The sequence below is a fragment of the Neomonachus schauinslandi genome, chromosome 4 (genome assembly GCF_002201575.2).
Source record: "Neomonachus schauinslandi chromosome 4, ASM220157v2, whole genome shotgun sequence".
NCBI lineage: Eukaryota > Metazoa > Chordata > Mammalia > Carnivora > Phocidae > Neomonachus > Neomonachus schauinslandi.
In genome coordinates, this window is record NC_058406.1 from 140,146,550 (window position 1) to 140,162,674 (window position 16,125).

At 36.7% G+C, this 16,125-nt stretch overlaps 2 protein-coding genes across 2 annotated transcripts in view; one reads left to right on the plus strand and one right to left on the minus strand.

Moving 5' to 3' along the window:
- Nucleotides 1-16,125, minus strand: part of CNGB3 (cyclic nucleotide gated channel subunit beta 3) — a 137,985-nt gene that overhangs the window by 21,462 nt on the left and 100,398 nt on the right. The window contains exons 14-15 of the mRNA XM_021688380.1: nucleotides 9,234-9,317; nucleotides 1,117-1,235 (exon numbers count right to left, since the gene is read on the minus strand). Of these exons, the coding sequence (XP_021544055.1) occupies nucleotides 1,117-1,235; nucleotides 9,234-9,317 (203 nt within the window). The remainder of the gene's footprint in view (nucleotides 1-1,116; nucleotides 1,236-9,233; nucleotides 9,318-16,125) is intronic.
- On the plus strand, nucleotides 7,536-8,130 carry LOC110578837 (ubiquitin-conjugating enzyme E2 N-like). Its single transcript, XM_021688382.1, has one exon. The coding sequence runs from the start codon at nucleotides 7,536-7,538 to the stop codon at nucleotides 7,992-7,994; it is 459 nt and encodes a 152-aa protein (XP_021544057.1). The 3' UTR covers nucleotides 7,995-8,130.

The following is a 16,125-nucleotide window of genomic DNA, read 5'->3' on the forward strand; positions in this document are numbered from 1 at the left end:
ACTTTTGCAAGGACTCCCAGTAAGGAAGCAATAGAAAATGAGCAAAGAACTAAAATCTTGGACATTCTGAGAAGTGTTTCCATCACTGCCCCAAAGCAGGATCCTCACAGGAGTGTCCACTCTATTTTAAGCAAGGAGAAAATAATAAAAAAAGGGAGGCCTCATTATCAACAGAGAAATAACATGCTTCAACATTCTAAGGAAATCTCTCTTATATTAATATGAAGTCATCTGAAATTATCCATATCTCTGGAAACCTGAAGATAATTTCTTAGCAACTATGAAGTCAGAGGTTGGATGAACATCATTCTTTTGTAGTGTGGTGCAAAGATCATTGGACCCTGATCCACAAAATTCAGGTTTAAATGTTGTCCCTTCTACCTATTAGCTATGTTATCTTGGGCAAGATAACTGGTGCCTTAAAGTTTCAATTTTCTCAATTCTGAAATTGATATATCAATAACTGCCTGACAGTACACCCTTCTCTTCCCCTTCAGAGCCAGTATCCTAGTTCAAGATTCCATCATCTTTCACTTGAACTGCTACAAATGACTTTAAACTGCTTTCCTCTATTTTATTCTTGCTCTTCTACTGTCTCTTCTCCACATAGCTGTTGGAGTGGTCATTTAAAATCATAATTCAAATTTATTACTTTTGCTTAAAATCCTCCACTGGTATCCATTTGTATTTAGAATAAAATACAAATTCTGTACCATGGCCTAAAAGACCTGTAAAATCTGGTTGTTTCTCACCTCTTTGGCCTACTCAAAACTGCTCTCTTAGCCTGACATTTAAGTTTTCTAACAATCTGACAACTAACTCTCCCAACCTCTTCTTTCAACATTGATTCATTCACATATATACATATTCAATATATACTGAGTATCTACCTTATGCAAGGCACTGACTAGGTCCTGGGACTAAGGAGCTGAATGAGCTAGGTCTTTGGCAGAAGAAGGGATAAATAGAAATATGAAAATCCTTATTTTACCAATGTTCTCAGAACAATCAAACCTTTGCCAAATTTGAGCAAGAACCTTAGTTATTTTATGACCTAAGATTTTTCTTTTATGACAAATAATAGACTTTAATACTTATGATGTATCTTTAAGATACCTGATTTCTCCAAACACTGCTCCAGCTTTCAGAGTAACGAGAACTTGAGCACCAGCAGAGCCTCCAAGAACTTGGACTTCTCCTTGCTTGATGATATACATTTCCTTGCCAATTTCTCCCTGTATGCCACATATAAAGAGGAAATGGTAGTCACTTTACTCTTGACAATTATGTCCCAAATTAAGAAATAAAAACTGTTCCAGAGGAATAAATACAAATAAAGAAAGCAAGAAATATCAGTGTAAAAGTAATTATCTTAAGACTTGAATTAGTTATGGACATTGGTTGGACATAACACGTGAAAGGAAGTTATTAGGAAAGTGATACTTCCCAACATGTAGCATTATATGCCACCCCACTGGATACTTCCCAGCATGTAAGCACTGTATGCCACCACTGGACAGGTAAGCACTCTGTGCCACCACTGGACAGGTAAAGATGTTTCAGTCAGCACATTGTTTCTTTCTTTTTTTTTTCTTAGCATTTTATTTTTTTGTGTTTTTTTGTTTGTTTGTTTTTTAAAGATTTTATTTATTTATTTGACAGAGAGAGACACAGCGAGAGAGGGAACACAAGCAGGGGGAGTGGGAGAGGGAGAAGCAGGCTTCCCGCTGAGCAGGGAGCCTGATGCGGGGCTTGATCTCAGGACCCTAGTATCATGACCTGACCTGAAGGCAGACGCTTCACTGACTGAGCCACCCAGGCACCCAGCACATTGTTTCAGGGACAGGTACGGGTAGAGGAAATAACTGGTTGTAAGCATAGTCACCCCAGCTTTAGTGGCCAGTGCTATGCTTAGACGAAGGTGCTTGGTGTATCAAAAGAACATGGGCTACAGCCATTCAAAGGTCAACTCCACCCTCCTGCCTATAACACTGAGGTCTGAATTTAGTAATTGGAGCATAGGAGACCTTTAAGCTATTATTCTTGTTCCATATTTAAAGGAAAGTGTCAATGTATCAGGTTGTTTTACTCAGTCTTGCTTATCTCTGGGGACTCTTGGAGCCAGGGCAATGATGCTTGTTCAAGCTTTGAGGACTAAATTCCTGGAATGTTCACATAGTCACTGGTTAATAGTGTTATTCTGTATGCTTAGGGCAGTGTAGCAGGAGGTACCAGGCTGTCAACATTGTTCAGTGTAAACACAAAGATATATGATGTGTCTGAATCATGGCTAGTCATGTAGCTATGTGACCAGCACCATTTAACAACTTTTGACCTCAAGACTGATGGGCTTCCCTAAGTGGAGACATTTTGTCTTTGTCTTTAGGTCTCCAGCTAGAGAGAAAAATGAATCCTTATGACCCTCTCAGAAGTAGGACCTAGGAAGCCTGCACCTGATTTTTCTAGTCTTTGCCTATGTATAACTTTTTCTTCCTGTTCCTACACTGTATGCTTTGCTATAATAAATCTTAAGCCATGAATATAACTTTATGTTGAATCATGCAGATCACCAAACTAATGGGTGGTTGTGGGACCCTTTGAACATCTCTTCTTGCTCCAAGATCCAAAAAGAATAAATATGTCTTACAAGAGACCTAAATTGCAATTGGGTCAAGAAAAGCTGTTAAATTCTAAATAAGCTGGTTTGCATAATACTAGGCAAACTATTTGGATAATAACACCTATAACTTTTAGTGAATTGGGTCTCGATCACCCTGAGGAATAAAATAATAGCATGAACACAATGAATTTACTTACTCGGTTCAGGAGGGGACTGGGTTATCTGAACTCACTAAATATTCCTGTTAGCCATATTTTCAAAAGATTAGAATACAATAAAATTAACTCAGGATTAAACAATGTTGATTAAGTTTATGCTCTGTGATGGCTGAGACAATGTTTATTTTGTTCCAGGGCTGAGCATAGGGCTTATGATATAGGCATTCATTTATGAATGAGGGAAATATAGTTTAACCATTTTCTGGGAAGTTTTGAAGACCTTTAATACTAAGGTTTGTTTTCATTCCACCCCCGCCTTTTAAAAAAGATTTATTTATTTTAGAGAGATAAAGAGAGAATGTGAGCGCAAGTGCGGGGAGGGGCAGAGGGAGAGAATCTCAAGCAGATACCCTGCTGAGGGCAGAGCCCCATACGGGACTTGATCTCAAGACCCATGAAATCATGACTTGAGCCGAAACCAAGAGAGAGATGCTCAACCAACTGAACCACCCAGGCACCCTGATTGTTTCCCTTTCCTGAACATTAATTCTTGTCATTTTCTAATTGTTAGGTTGAATTTAAAGTTTTCAGATTCTACCTCTTAGTTAACATCTGTGACATTGAATTTCTCATTTTATCTTCCCATTACTTTTATGAGGAAGGTAAAGTAAGCACTATTATTTCCATTTTACAGAAAGAAAAATAAAGGCACAGATCACCACAGTTGACTAGCCAAAGCTCCATGACAGTAATTAGAAGCAACTAGATGGGGCGCCCGGGTGGCTCAGTCATTAAGCGTCTGCCTTTGGCTCAGGTCATGATCCTAGGGTCCTGGGATCGAGCCCCACATCGGGCTCCCTGCTCAGTGGGGAGCCTGCTTCTCTCTCTCCCACTCCCCCTGCTTGTGTTCCCTCTCTCACTATCTTTCTCTGTCAAATAAATAAATAAAATCTTAAAAAAAAAAAAGAAAAATAGAAGGTGTCATCAAGAAATAGGAAATTTGTGATGCGTGGGTGGCTCAGTTGCTTAAGCATCTGCCTTCAGTTCAGGTCATGATCCCAGGACCCCAGGACCGAGTCCTGGGGTCCTGCATCGGGCTCCTTGCTCAGCGGGGAGCCTGCTTCTCCCTCTCCCGCTACCCCTGCTTGTGTTCCTGCTCTTGCTGTGTCTCTCTCTGTCAAATAAATAAATAAAATCTTTAAAAAAAAAAAAAAAGGAAGCCTAGAATGCACTGTGCAATGCCAGTATTTTTAAATTTTGCATTGTGTATAATATTAAGCATGTATGTATTCTCAAATATAGATCAAAGTAGAATTCCAAGACAGATGGATCTTATTACAGTTATTTCCATAATATCAATGTTAACAACTACATCTAACATTTACATAGTACTTTTAAAAATCATAATAATATCTGATATTTACATTGCTCCTTATTTTAATACCTGCATTTGTTCCATCAGAACATGCTACTTTATAATTGCAAAGCATTTTCAGGGATCTTAACTTATATAATTCTTGCAAAAATCCTGGTGAGGTCAAAGATATTTAAAAATCGGTAGTAGAGGCTTGAAAAGTTAAGTGTCTTGAGCAAATTTACAAGGTTGGCAGACGGTAGCATTAGAACTAGTAGCATCTATGTCACCTGACTCTATAGAATATATACAGATAGATCATATCTAATGATAAATCCAGTATCAACACCAATCTCTTAAAAACCAATAAAATAGCTATGAATTATTTTAAAAAAAGGAAAAGTGTCTGAATATTAGTTTTCCAAGAGATACTCCAAGAAGTAGTAATTACCACAGGGCTATATTCCTTATTCTTTGCATGAAGTAATTCTCAAGGAACTGGAATGATTTTTCAAAGGCAGTTATTACAACTGACTGGAGGTAGAAGTACATAATGGGCATTTAAATATAGTTCAGCACTTTTAATTATTTTTTAATGATCATTTCAGTAATTTTCCAAGGAGATCTGGCATAATCAAGGAACCAAAACTTCCACAATTTCTTGCATATTTCTAGGCTAATTTAAGCCTTTCCTGCAAGTTTAATTAGCATTCAAATGAAGTAGACACTCCTCAGAGAACAAGGTCTGACAGCATGTGCAAAATAAGATCAAACCAAGCTTTTGTGGTTGGTTTATGTACTAATTTGGAGAAAGTGTAGAAATGCAAGAGCTTCAGGTAGAGTGAGGTAACCCTCAGTGAGAGAGCACTTCAAATTTTCAGGGTTCCTGTGTAGAAGGATATATTCTTCAGAAGGGGCATTCTGACACTCAAATTAATTCTTGCAATTAATTCTGGGAAAATTCCCAAGTATTCTTTGAAATGGTTCAAGCTACCCACTCAGTACATTTGGGAGTCATCTTGAAGGTTAGGCAGGTCAGCAAACTTCATCCCGAGCCCTAACATTTCTTCAATTATTAAGGCAAATGCCAATAGAATATGAGTTTTTTCCTTCCTGTTTCCTTCAGTGATTTGTAGAAATGATAAGCAAAAACAAAGCTGAATTTAACAACTTTTCATCTCTGTCTATATCCACTATGAATTGAATCCTCCTCTCTTAAAAACAAAAGCAAAGCAATGTGGCAGGTAGTCTCATGCTTTCTCATTTCTGCTCTTTCCCCTACTTATTCCTTTCCTCCCCTCACTTGTGTTCACTGATCTGTTTTTATTATTAGTGCTGGATGTATGTGAGGAAGGAATTAGAAATGAGAAGGCTGTGTCTACGCTGCATTTCACATTTTGTTAAGCAAATTTGCACTGCTTAGGGGCATGCGTGTTAAAGTTTCTATGAGTTATCTCAATTTCCAGTCCCTGCTGTTATTGGAACAAATTGAAAGGCCATTTTGGTGCATTAAGGCCATGGCATTCCAAATGTACCACTGCCCTAAAGGGGTCCTTAAACTGAGCTGTGGTTTGTATTTCCCATTTCAATGAAAATGATTTCATGTCACCAACCTGCCTATTTTTAACTTGGACTAATTTGTGTAGGATTGCATATTCTTGGGTTTCTATTATGTCACAATCTCTCCTCCATTTTTCCTCCTTTACTTCTGATAGCTCCTTCTCTGATTCTTCTTCCTTGACCTCCTCCATAAATAGTGGCATTTTCCAAAGTTACAGGCCTTGGCCCTCTTCTTTTACCTTTCATGAGCTTCTAATGAAGTTGGTTTCCATATGTTGGTTCCCAAGATTTACCTCTAGTTCTATCCTCTCTCACAAACTAGACTGATTTCTACCTGTGCACCAGCTTTCTCCACCCAGATGCCTTGAAATACCTTATACTTTTGACTTTGTTTTACACCATTATCCCAGTTGATCACTTGCTTCCATTCTGTAAATACGCTAAGCTCTGTCCTACCTCATGGCTCCAAGTCTTCATCTAAAATGCTGTCCTCTACACCTTATTAATACTGAAATATTTCTCTTTATATTTTATAAAGGTCATGGCTGACAACCTGACAACCTCCCCCTATCTCAACCCCCAAATCTAAATAAGTGCCATTGCCACCACACGCTTCCCTAGAGAATTCTATTTTTCCTTTATAGAAGTTAGCACATTTTGGAATTATGTATTATTTAATTTCATTTGTTTATTGTTTGTCTCTTCCATCAGGCCAGTGAATCTCAATTTTGGCTGCATTTTAGAGTCATCTGGGAGCTTTTAAAAAATACTGATATGTGAGCTCCACCCTAACCCATTGAATTGCTGGGGATGGAGCCCAGACTTCTAATTTCAGGTGATGCTGATGTACACTGTGACTTGAATACCTCTGCACTGCTGATTATACCCAGTACTCAGCACAGTTCCTGATCATAATACTCAAAAATATTGACTTTTTTGAATAAATGATACTAGAATGTTCTAACCTTTGACTTACTGTAATTTTCTGAACTTCCTCTGCAGAGAATTTCTTTCTGCCTTAACTCACACTAATTCTTTCCTCTATCTGGAATGCCTATTTCTTCTTTTTCTTGGTCCATGTAAATTCATTTTTTTGGCTCTTTTTTTTTTTTTTAAAGTAGCCTCCATGCCCAGCCCAATGCCAGGCTTGAACCCATGAACCTGAGATCAAGACCTAAGCTGAGATCAAGAGTTAGACACTTAACTAACTGGGCCACCCAGGTGACCCCATGTAAATTCACTTTTTAAGACTTGGCTTGAATAGCATCTTCTCCAGGAAGACTTGCCAGTACCCCTGTGGGACAAGTATCCTTACTTTGTGTCCTATAACAGTTTGGGCTTATGTTTACCATAACACCTAACACATTATTTTGGAATGATATAAGTGCTTCTCACCCTTACTTGCTTGTGAACTCCCCAGGGTTTTGGATCGTTTCTCATTTCTTTAAACTGCTCATCTTCCTCTACTTTTTATTCTGATTATTGACTTCACTATTGATTTAGTCTCCCAAGATACAAAACCAAAGTCAGCATTCCTTCTCTCCTCCCTTAAGTTAGAACTCAGAGATGTGCAAAAATGTTCATTGTAGAGTTATTTATAATAGCAAACATTTGAAAATTGATTATAATATATTCATAGACTATACTATTATGCAGCTTTAAAAATGAGGTTGTAGAAGATAACTGAGTAGTTAATAAAATGTTCATATGATATATAGTTACATGACAAAACATAAATACAGTATGTCAGTTTTATAAAACAAGCTTTATCTATCCAGCAATCAGTATAAAAAGATAGGTTGCGGGAAGTCGAGACCAGAGGCCGAACTCGGGATCTGACAAGATGGCTGGGCTGCCCCGCAGGATTATCAAGGAAACCCAGCGTTTGCTGGCAGAACCAGTTCCTGGCATTAAAGCAGAACCAGATGAGAGCAACGCCCGTTATTTTCATGTGGTCATTGCTGGCCCCCAGGATTCCCCCTTTGAGGGAGGGACTTTTAAGCTTGAACTATTCCTACCAGAAAAATACCCGATGGCAGCCCCTAAAGTACGTTTCATGACCAAAATTTATCATCCTAACGTAGACAAGTTGGGAAGAATATGTTTAGATATTTTGAAAGATAAGTGGTCCCCAGCACTGCAGATCCACACAGTTCTGCTATCGATCCAGGCTTTGTTAAGTGCTCCCAATCCAGATGATCCATTAGCAAATGATGTAGCGGAGCAGTGGAAGACCAACGAAGCCCAAGCCATAGAAACAGCTAGAGCATGGACTAGGCTATATGCCATGAATAATATATAAAATCGATCTGATCATCAAGTGTGCATCACTTCTCCTGTTCTGCCAAGACTTCTTCCTTTTTTGTTTGCATTTAATGGACACAGTCTTAGAAACATTACAGAATAAAAGCCCAGACATCTTCAGTCCTTTGGTGATTAAATGCACCTTAGCAAATCTATGTCTTGTCCTGATTCATTGTTGTAAAGCATGAGCAGAGGCTAGAAGTACCATCTGGATTGTTTTGAAACGTTTAAAAGCAGTGGCCCTTCTCTGCTTTTATTCATTTCCCCCATCATGGTTTGAGTATAAAGCACTGTGAATGAAGGTAGTTGTTAGGGTTAGCTGCAGGGGTGTGGGTGTTTTTCTTTATTACTTTTTTTGAGGGGGAGAGGTAGTTTTATTTTAATTTTATGGGCTCCTTTCCCCCTTTTTATGGTGATCTAATTGCATTGGTTAAAAGCAGCTAACCAGTTCTTTAGAATATGCTCTCTAGCCAAGTCTAACTTTATTTAGACGCTGTAGATGGACAAGCTTGATTGTTTGAACCAAAATGGGAACATTAAACAAACATCACAGCCCTCACTAATAACATTGTGACTTTGCTGTCAAGTGTAGAATCCTTCCTTCAAGAAAAAGCTTGTGACCATTTTGTATGGCTTGTCTGGAAACTTCTGTAAATCTTATGTTTTAGTAAAATATTTTTTGTTATTCTAAAAAAAAAAAAAAGATAGGTTGCAATATATGAGTAGTGGTTATTTCTGGGTGGTGGAATTTTTGTCTTTATGCTTTTATGTGTTTTCTATTTTAAAAATAATGAGCATGTATTACTTTTATAATCATAAAAATTGCAGTAAAATTGGAAAGAATGTGGCATTAATTATCCACTAATTGGGTGAGCTAAATGGAGGTAACTGGTAACTTGCTGAAGACATAAAAAGGGCAGAACCACCTTTCACTTCTATAACTTTTTTCTCCACTTTAAATATTTGGCATTAATGGGGTGTGACAATTGATGATTTACATTTATACAAAGCAACTTTTCAGACTTCCCACACTTACATAAGTAATGAAATCCATATTGTCTTTTTCCATTTTGAACTCAGAGTAGATTATTCTTTTACAAAACTGTATGTCATAATTATTTCTATACTACAGAATTCACCCTGAAAATTCTGTTTAAACTATGCTCTAGAACTATATCTGAACTCCTTAAATGTACTTATTTACTAGTTGTGCTTTCAAAAGATAGCATGCACTCACCTTTTTGAAGACAAAGTCACCAGGTAAATAAACAGTGGGTTTCAATCTTAGCAACATGTCATAAATCATCTGTGTATCACAACCCTAAAGAAAAAAGTAACAGAAAAATAATTCTTACAGACACAGCTACAAAGACAACATTCCAAATAATTTTAAAATGACATGAAAATAAATAGTAATAAAAGTTGTCTGTGTTAATACTAAAATATTAATTGCCAATGGATATGGACTTGTTTTGACCCAAAATTTAGGAAAACACAAACAAACCCATAGTGTGAATGTAAGACTTTGGATCCTGGTCAGACAGATTTGGGTTTTAATCCTGTCTCCACTACCTATTACTACAGAACCTTTTCTAATCTGTTAAGTAGGAGTTAAAAGGGTACATTTCATAATGGTAAATTTTTACTCATGTAAAATTTATTATAATGTTTAATTGATAGCTATTAATGATTATAATATAATAGTGATAATTATTATTAGTATTAAGACTGACCTAGATCAAAATAAACATCCGAATATTTTTCTTTTTTATAACATCTTACATACTACTGTTTGATATTATTATTTAACTTTCCAAGCTTGTATGTCTTTCTTTACCAACTTATCTTCTTAAAGGCAGAGTAACTGTACATAATAGACACAAAAGCAGTATCTGTTGAGTAAATGATGTTCGTATCCACTTTAATAGTGTAAGAGACACATTTGATTTGTTAGAACATGTGTGTGTATATTTGTGTTGTGCCCAAAGAATTATAATTTATCTATATGATAGGCTAAAGAAAAATTGATAGATGCTTCAAAAATGTTACTCTACATAGTGGTTTGGAATCTTTCGCTTTCACCAAATATTTTATTTTCTCTCAGAGCTAACATGTAGCTGCTTTCCTTTTGTGGTTGGTCCTGCCCATCCCTTAGAGGAATTATTATTTTGTGGACAACTAATCATAGTCAGGAGCAGAGGAAGGAGGAGGAGATGCAAAGGGCGTGCTCCCAATTTGTGGATTGGATAATCATTCTTTCAGCAATCACCAGTTTTCCATAATGATTTCAGTAGCAAACACTTGACCTAGATCCATCTGAAATTTAGATTTCAGGGTTGCTTGACTGATAAGGAAAGTTAATAATTTATGATTGAAGTATCGTCACGTAGCCATTGGTAGGGAGCATTCAAATGAACTTGAAGTCAGAATTTAAAAAATTTATGTGAGAAAGTATAGCTTTTGGTTATCCAGGATGGAAAAAAAAAAGGCCAAGGCTAACAGCAATACCTTCTTAATACAGCCCAACAAATATTGATGAAAAGCTGCTACGAGCAAGCCTTTGTACATGCCCTTGGAGCTATGAAAGATGAAAGAGAGTACACTAGTTGGGATGATGTTTTAAGTAAACAGAAAAGCTGTAACTGATGGTAGAAGTGAATCATGTCATAAGACATTCCAGTTAAATATCCATAAAACTTTTAAGAGGAGGGGTGGTTACTCTTCCTGGGAGTGGGGGCAGGAGAGAGGAGAAGCACCAAGAAGTTGCTCATGTGGATAACACAGTTTGAGTCCGTTGAAGATGAGTATGATTTGTATTTGCAAAAACACAGAAAGATCCTTGTTTAAAAAATTTTTTAAAGATTTTATTTATTTAACAGAGAGAGACACAGCGAGAGAGGGAACACAAGCAGGGGGAGTGGGAGAGGGAGAAGCAGGCCTTCCACTGAGCAGAGAGCCCAATGTGGGGCTTGATCCCAGGACCCCGAGATCATGGCCTGAGCCGAAGGCAGATGCCCAAAGACTGAGCCACCCAGGCGCCCCAGAAAGATCCTTTTAGATAAAGGAAAATTTACCTTTTCTTTCCTTGTTATGTTTTTGTTTTGTGCAAGGTATATAATTTTTATTTATATTTGTTTTATTCCTACTGTGTCTCATAGGTTATCATATTTGCTAAAGCAAATGACAAACATTAATTTCTTTCTAAAAATTGTGGTTATTTTGTTTTTAGTAAAAATTCTCTAAATATATGGCTCATGTGCCTGATTTCTTTTTCTTTTTTTAGATTTTATTTATTTATTTTAAAGAGAGGGGGGAGAGAGAGAGAGAGAGCATGGGCGTGAACAAACAAACTCCTGTGCTGAGGGCAGAGCCCAACGTGGGGCTCAGTCTCATGACCTTGAGATCATGACCCTAACCAAAATCAAGAGTGGGATGCTTAACTGACTGAGCCACCCAGGCGCCCCATCATGTGCCTGACTTCTTTTCTTTTTCTTAATTTAAATTCAATTAGCCAACTTATAGTACATGATTAGTTTCAGAATGTAGTGTTCAATAATTTATTAGTTGCATATAACACTCATTGTTTATCATATCACGCGTCCTCCTTAATGCCCCCGTCACCCAGTTATCCCATCCCCCCACTCAACTCCCCTCCAGCAACCCTCCGTTTGTTTCCTATAGTTCAGAGTCTCTCATGGTTTTTCTCCCTCTCTGATGACTTCCCATTCAATTTTCCCTCCCTTCCCCTATGGTCCTCTGCCCTGTTTCTCATATTCCACACATGAGTGAAACCATATGATAACTGTCTTTCTTTGATTGACTGATTTTGCTCAGCTTAATACCCTCCAGTTCCAACCACATCGATGTAAATGGTAAGTATTCCTTCTTTCTGATGGTTAATATTCCAGTGACTGATTTCTTTTAAAGCTATAATTGGTTTGGAGTAATTTCATCTTGGAAACTGGTGTTCTGATCATTCAGAACTCTTCGAAAAAACACAGACTTTAATTTTAGGATCTCCCTCACTAAAGAAAGTTCATGTTCTTGATGTTTTAGAGAAAATTCATTAGAAATATACTTGGAAGTTCTTAAGCATAAGCATGTTTAGAATATCATTGTGAGGAAGCTAACTCTCAATCATTCATATCCATGGAGTAGAACACTATAAATGATCAGAAACAGAACATTTAAAAAACCCACTTACATTTGTGCAATTTGATTTTTTTGGGATTAATTTTTACAATCCTAATTTGTAGGCCAAAATAAAGTTTTCATTCATTCTATTGGAATGAACTTTGATGAAAATTCCCAACTGTATTAAATTGTATTCATAGGAGTTATTAATGATTTTAAATGTTTTCCTGTGACCATAATTCTTGTTCTATAAATACACAGAGATGTGTGTGGCAGTATTGTTTCCAGTACTGAAAAAACTAGAAACAACATAATGCCAATCTGTGGACAGATAAAAATGTTGAATATTTGTAGGTTGGAATACCATAGGGTGGTTAAGATATATAAATCAGATCTTTCTCTGTATATAGACATGATTGAACTTGACAAAAAATTGGACTGCACACAAAAGCAAGATGTAGAATATAATCAATATGATTCCAGCTATGAAAACACTACACAAAATAGTCATTGATGTCTGTATAGATATAAAGTAAAATTATAAAAATGAGGACTGGAAGGATACCCTTGAAATCATCTTAGTGGCCCCCTCTGGGGAGGGTGGGAGAATGGAACTGGGGAGAAGAACTGATGAGATGTTGGCTTGACTTTTATTAATTTTAATGAAAATGAAGTAAAACACACATCCCAAGATCGTTTGTAGGAACAGAATGCCCTTTGAGGAAGAACACGTTTCATCTTTTCTCTTCTACCTTCAGGTTAGCTCACTGGCAGAAAGCATTAATAAAGGAAACCCAATGCATGAAAGTGTTAGACCAAACTAGGAGATGAGCTCTAAAATAGAAAAGCAAACAATTATTGCTTTCCTCAGTAGAAATGTGCAAGTGCCTACATGAATAACTTTTAGCTTATAACTTGGATTTCCTCAGAGAAAAACATCTGAACTGTTATAAATATGAATTTTTATTAACACATTTGCATAGAATATGTATCAATTTATGTAAATGGAACATAGCAGCTGTATGTAATAAAAACTTACAGTTTACGTTTTATCAATTAAAAGATTCTGTTCCCAGTTGTTTTATGGACAGGAGCCACTGGCCTTGAGGCAGCTGTGATCTAGAACTAGGTCCTTCTCATCTGTACTTAGGTTTAGTGAATGAAGTTTGTATTATGAAGTTGTTATAGTTTATGTATCTGACAACAATTATCTCCGCCGCCCACCCTTTGAAAATGATTATTTTATTGAGATACACTTTGTTCCACTATTGTGTGATTAAGAAGAATTACATCCCAAGGCTAGTGTTTTTTCTTTGTAATGCAGCTCCATTTCTTTTATAGAGGCCATTAGGAAATTTTCTGATGTACAGAAGGTCAGAGCACAGTCATTGTTTCATAAATGTCCTTTTTAAAAATAAAGTGAGAGTACCTGTATAAGTATCAACATTAGAATTATGTTAATAGCATTTGTATTAAATTTTACTATTTTCTTATGTTTACCTGTTTTATTCTTTCAACCTTCCTGTGATGCCTGGCATTAATTAATATATCATCACTCCTGGTTTTTAATGAGGGAATGGAAGCTCAGGAAATCTACTGATTACTTCCCTAAGGTCACACATGCAATAGATGTCAGAGAAAGGGAATCACCAGAGTGTGTGTGTTGTTGTTGTTGTCTTTTAAATCCACATTCTGAGCAACTGAGGGCAAGATCTGTGTATTATTTACTTCTGTACCCTCAGTGTCTCACCAATGTTTGGGGCATGCTAGGCACTAAGTAAATATGGGGTGATGCATGAAATGAAGTTGTTAGATATTATTCCATTTTCAACAATGGGAAACTCAGTGCTATATAAATGTGTATTACAGATTTGAATAAACATTCTGGAGATTTGAACAGAAATAGAGAAATTCTATTTTTATTTTATTATTATTATTTTTATAGATTTATTTATTTTAGAGAGAAAGAGAGTGCATAAGATCTGGGGGGAGCAGCAGAGAGAGAGAATCCCAAGCAGACTCCTCCCTGAGCACGGACCCCCAATGGGGAGCTGGGGGGGGCCTCCATTCCATGACCCATGAGATCATGACCTGAGCTGAAACCAAGAATCGGACGCTCAACTGACTGACCCACCCAGGCACCCCTTTATTTTTATTTAATTCAAAACATAACATATATATTAGATGGTGGTTCCTGTACCTAGAAAGTTCTTTTAATAATGCCAAGCTCTGAACACAAATGAAAAGCTGGTAAAACTTATTTTGGGAATGACTACCTTCTCAGTCCTGTAGGATTTCTCCATTTCTAGGTTTATTCCTGCTTAACTTCTTTGAAACAGAACTTAAGATATTATCAATAATTTATAATTCACTGTGACTTTAGGAGTCCCTTAAGTATAAACAATAGTCTTCAAGGATTTTCCCAACTCAACCTTATTTATTATAAAAGGAAATGCTTTATCCCATCTTAAACTCCATTCCTATTAAGCAAGTGATGGGTGATATGTGTAGAGCAGAGAATTCTGAATCGAGTTGCCCATGCTATTGACTATGCCAGTCATGCTACTGATTGGTAGTTACTGGGAGCAGCAAAGCGAAATGTGATAAATAATTTGCAAGTTACTATGTCATAACTTACTGAATTCTAAGTGATGTTGGACCCAACCCTTTGCTCAATATTTGCAAACACTAGTGAAAGTCATCTCCATCAAGCTTTCCTTGAGAACTGACAATAATTCTATTTTTCTGGGAGCTTCAGTATCATAGTCAAAGTGGGAAGTCACAACCCTGTGGATAAATCTAATCCATCTTGAAAATAAGTTCAAGCAGGGCCACACGAAGAACCTGATTTTACCAGTGTAGAAACTCCGGTGGGATTGAATCAGTTTTATTTTCCGGTTAGTAATATGGTAATAATAACAATAGAATTTACTATGTGGAAGATGTTGATATAAACACTTTATATGTTTTGAGTCACATAATCATCACACAACTAAAAATATTATTATTTAGAATTTCCCTGTCTTACTGGGAGGCACTGGCGAGCAGGGACTCTATGGGTGCCTCACGCTTTGGACAGAGTAACTGTTCAAGGTATAGAGTTGAATGGAGTTCATCTGGGTCATAAGCTCATTGTTTAAAATACTTTAAAAAAATCTGCAACAATACCTTATTACTGATACCACCAGGGTAAAAATAAAGTTAATAAAAATGAAATGTAGTAAGTCTCACTGTAATGCTCTGATTTGAAACCCTTCAGAGAAAATATGTGATGGCATATCTGATTAGGCTGTTACTTCTGGGGGATTGTGTGTGACTAGTAGAAATAATTACATCATTTCCATTCCATTCCTGACTCAGTCTGTCACTCACATAGTTTGTCACCTCACCCTGCATCTTTCCTACCACCAAAGTCAAAACTTTTCCAGGCTTCACTAGCCACATAATCACAATGAGTCACAGGTCCCAGTGAGGTGTCCTGTTTGGGATCTGTTCTGCATTTTTACTAGAGCAGCAAATAATGAGAAACATTGTGTTTTCCTTGACAGACTGGTGGTGCATACATTCTCATTTTGGTATCTGGATCCCTGATTTCCTACTGTTAAGCTCTTTTTCAGTTTCTGAGGGATGAGATTTAAATTCTGACCACTAGGTGGCACAATAGAACTTTTATTAAATTCTCTCCCATTTCTGGTAATTTAGTGGTAGAGGCAAAATGTGATTTCCCTAGCATTTGATTTGATAAATGATATTTAAAAATTGTAATCAAAATAATAGATCATCAGAAAGTGGAGAAAACTGCCCAGCTTTATAGAAATGAATTGTTCCTTATTAGCTTAATACTTGAGCTTGGGCTGTAACAACATGCAATCTGCAAGGAAGAGAGCCATTTTTTTGTGGAAAAATTTAAAAAATATTATAATATGACTATTCATCTCTAAGCTCTTCAGAAGCTCTGATAACCTCATGTAGAATCAGCAAATCTTACTAATTAA

Bases quoted from the DNA above. Each gene is read 5' to 3' on its own strand.
- LOC110578837 (XM_021688382.1), top strand. From the start codon at position 7,536: ATGGCTGGGCTGCCCCGCAGGATTATCAAGGAAACCCAGCGTTTGCTG.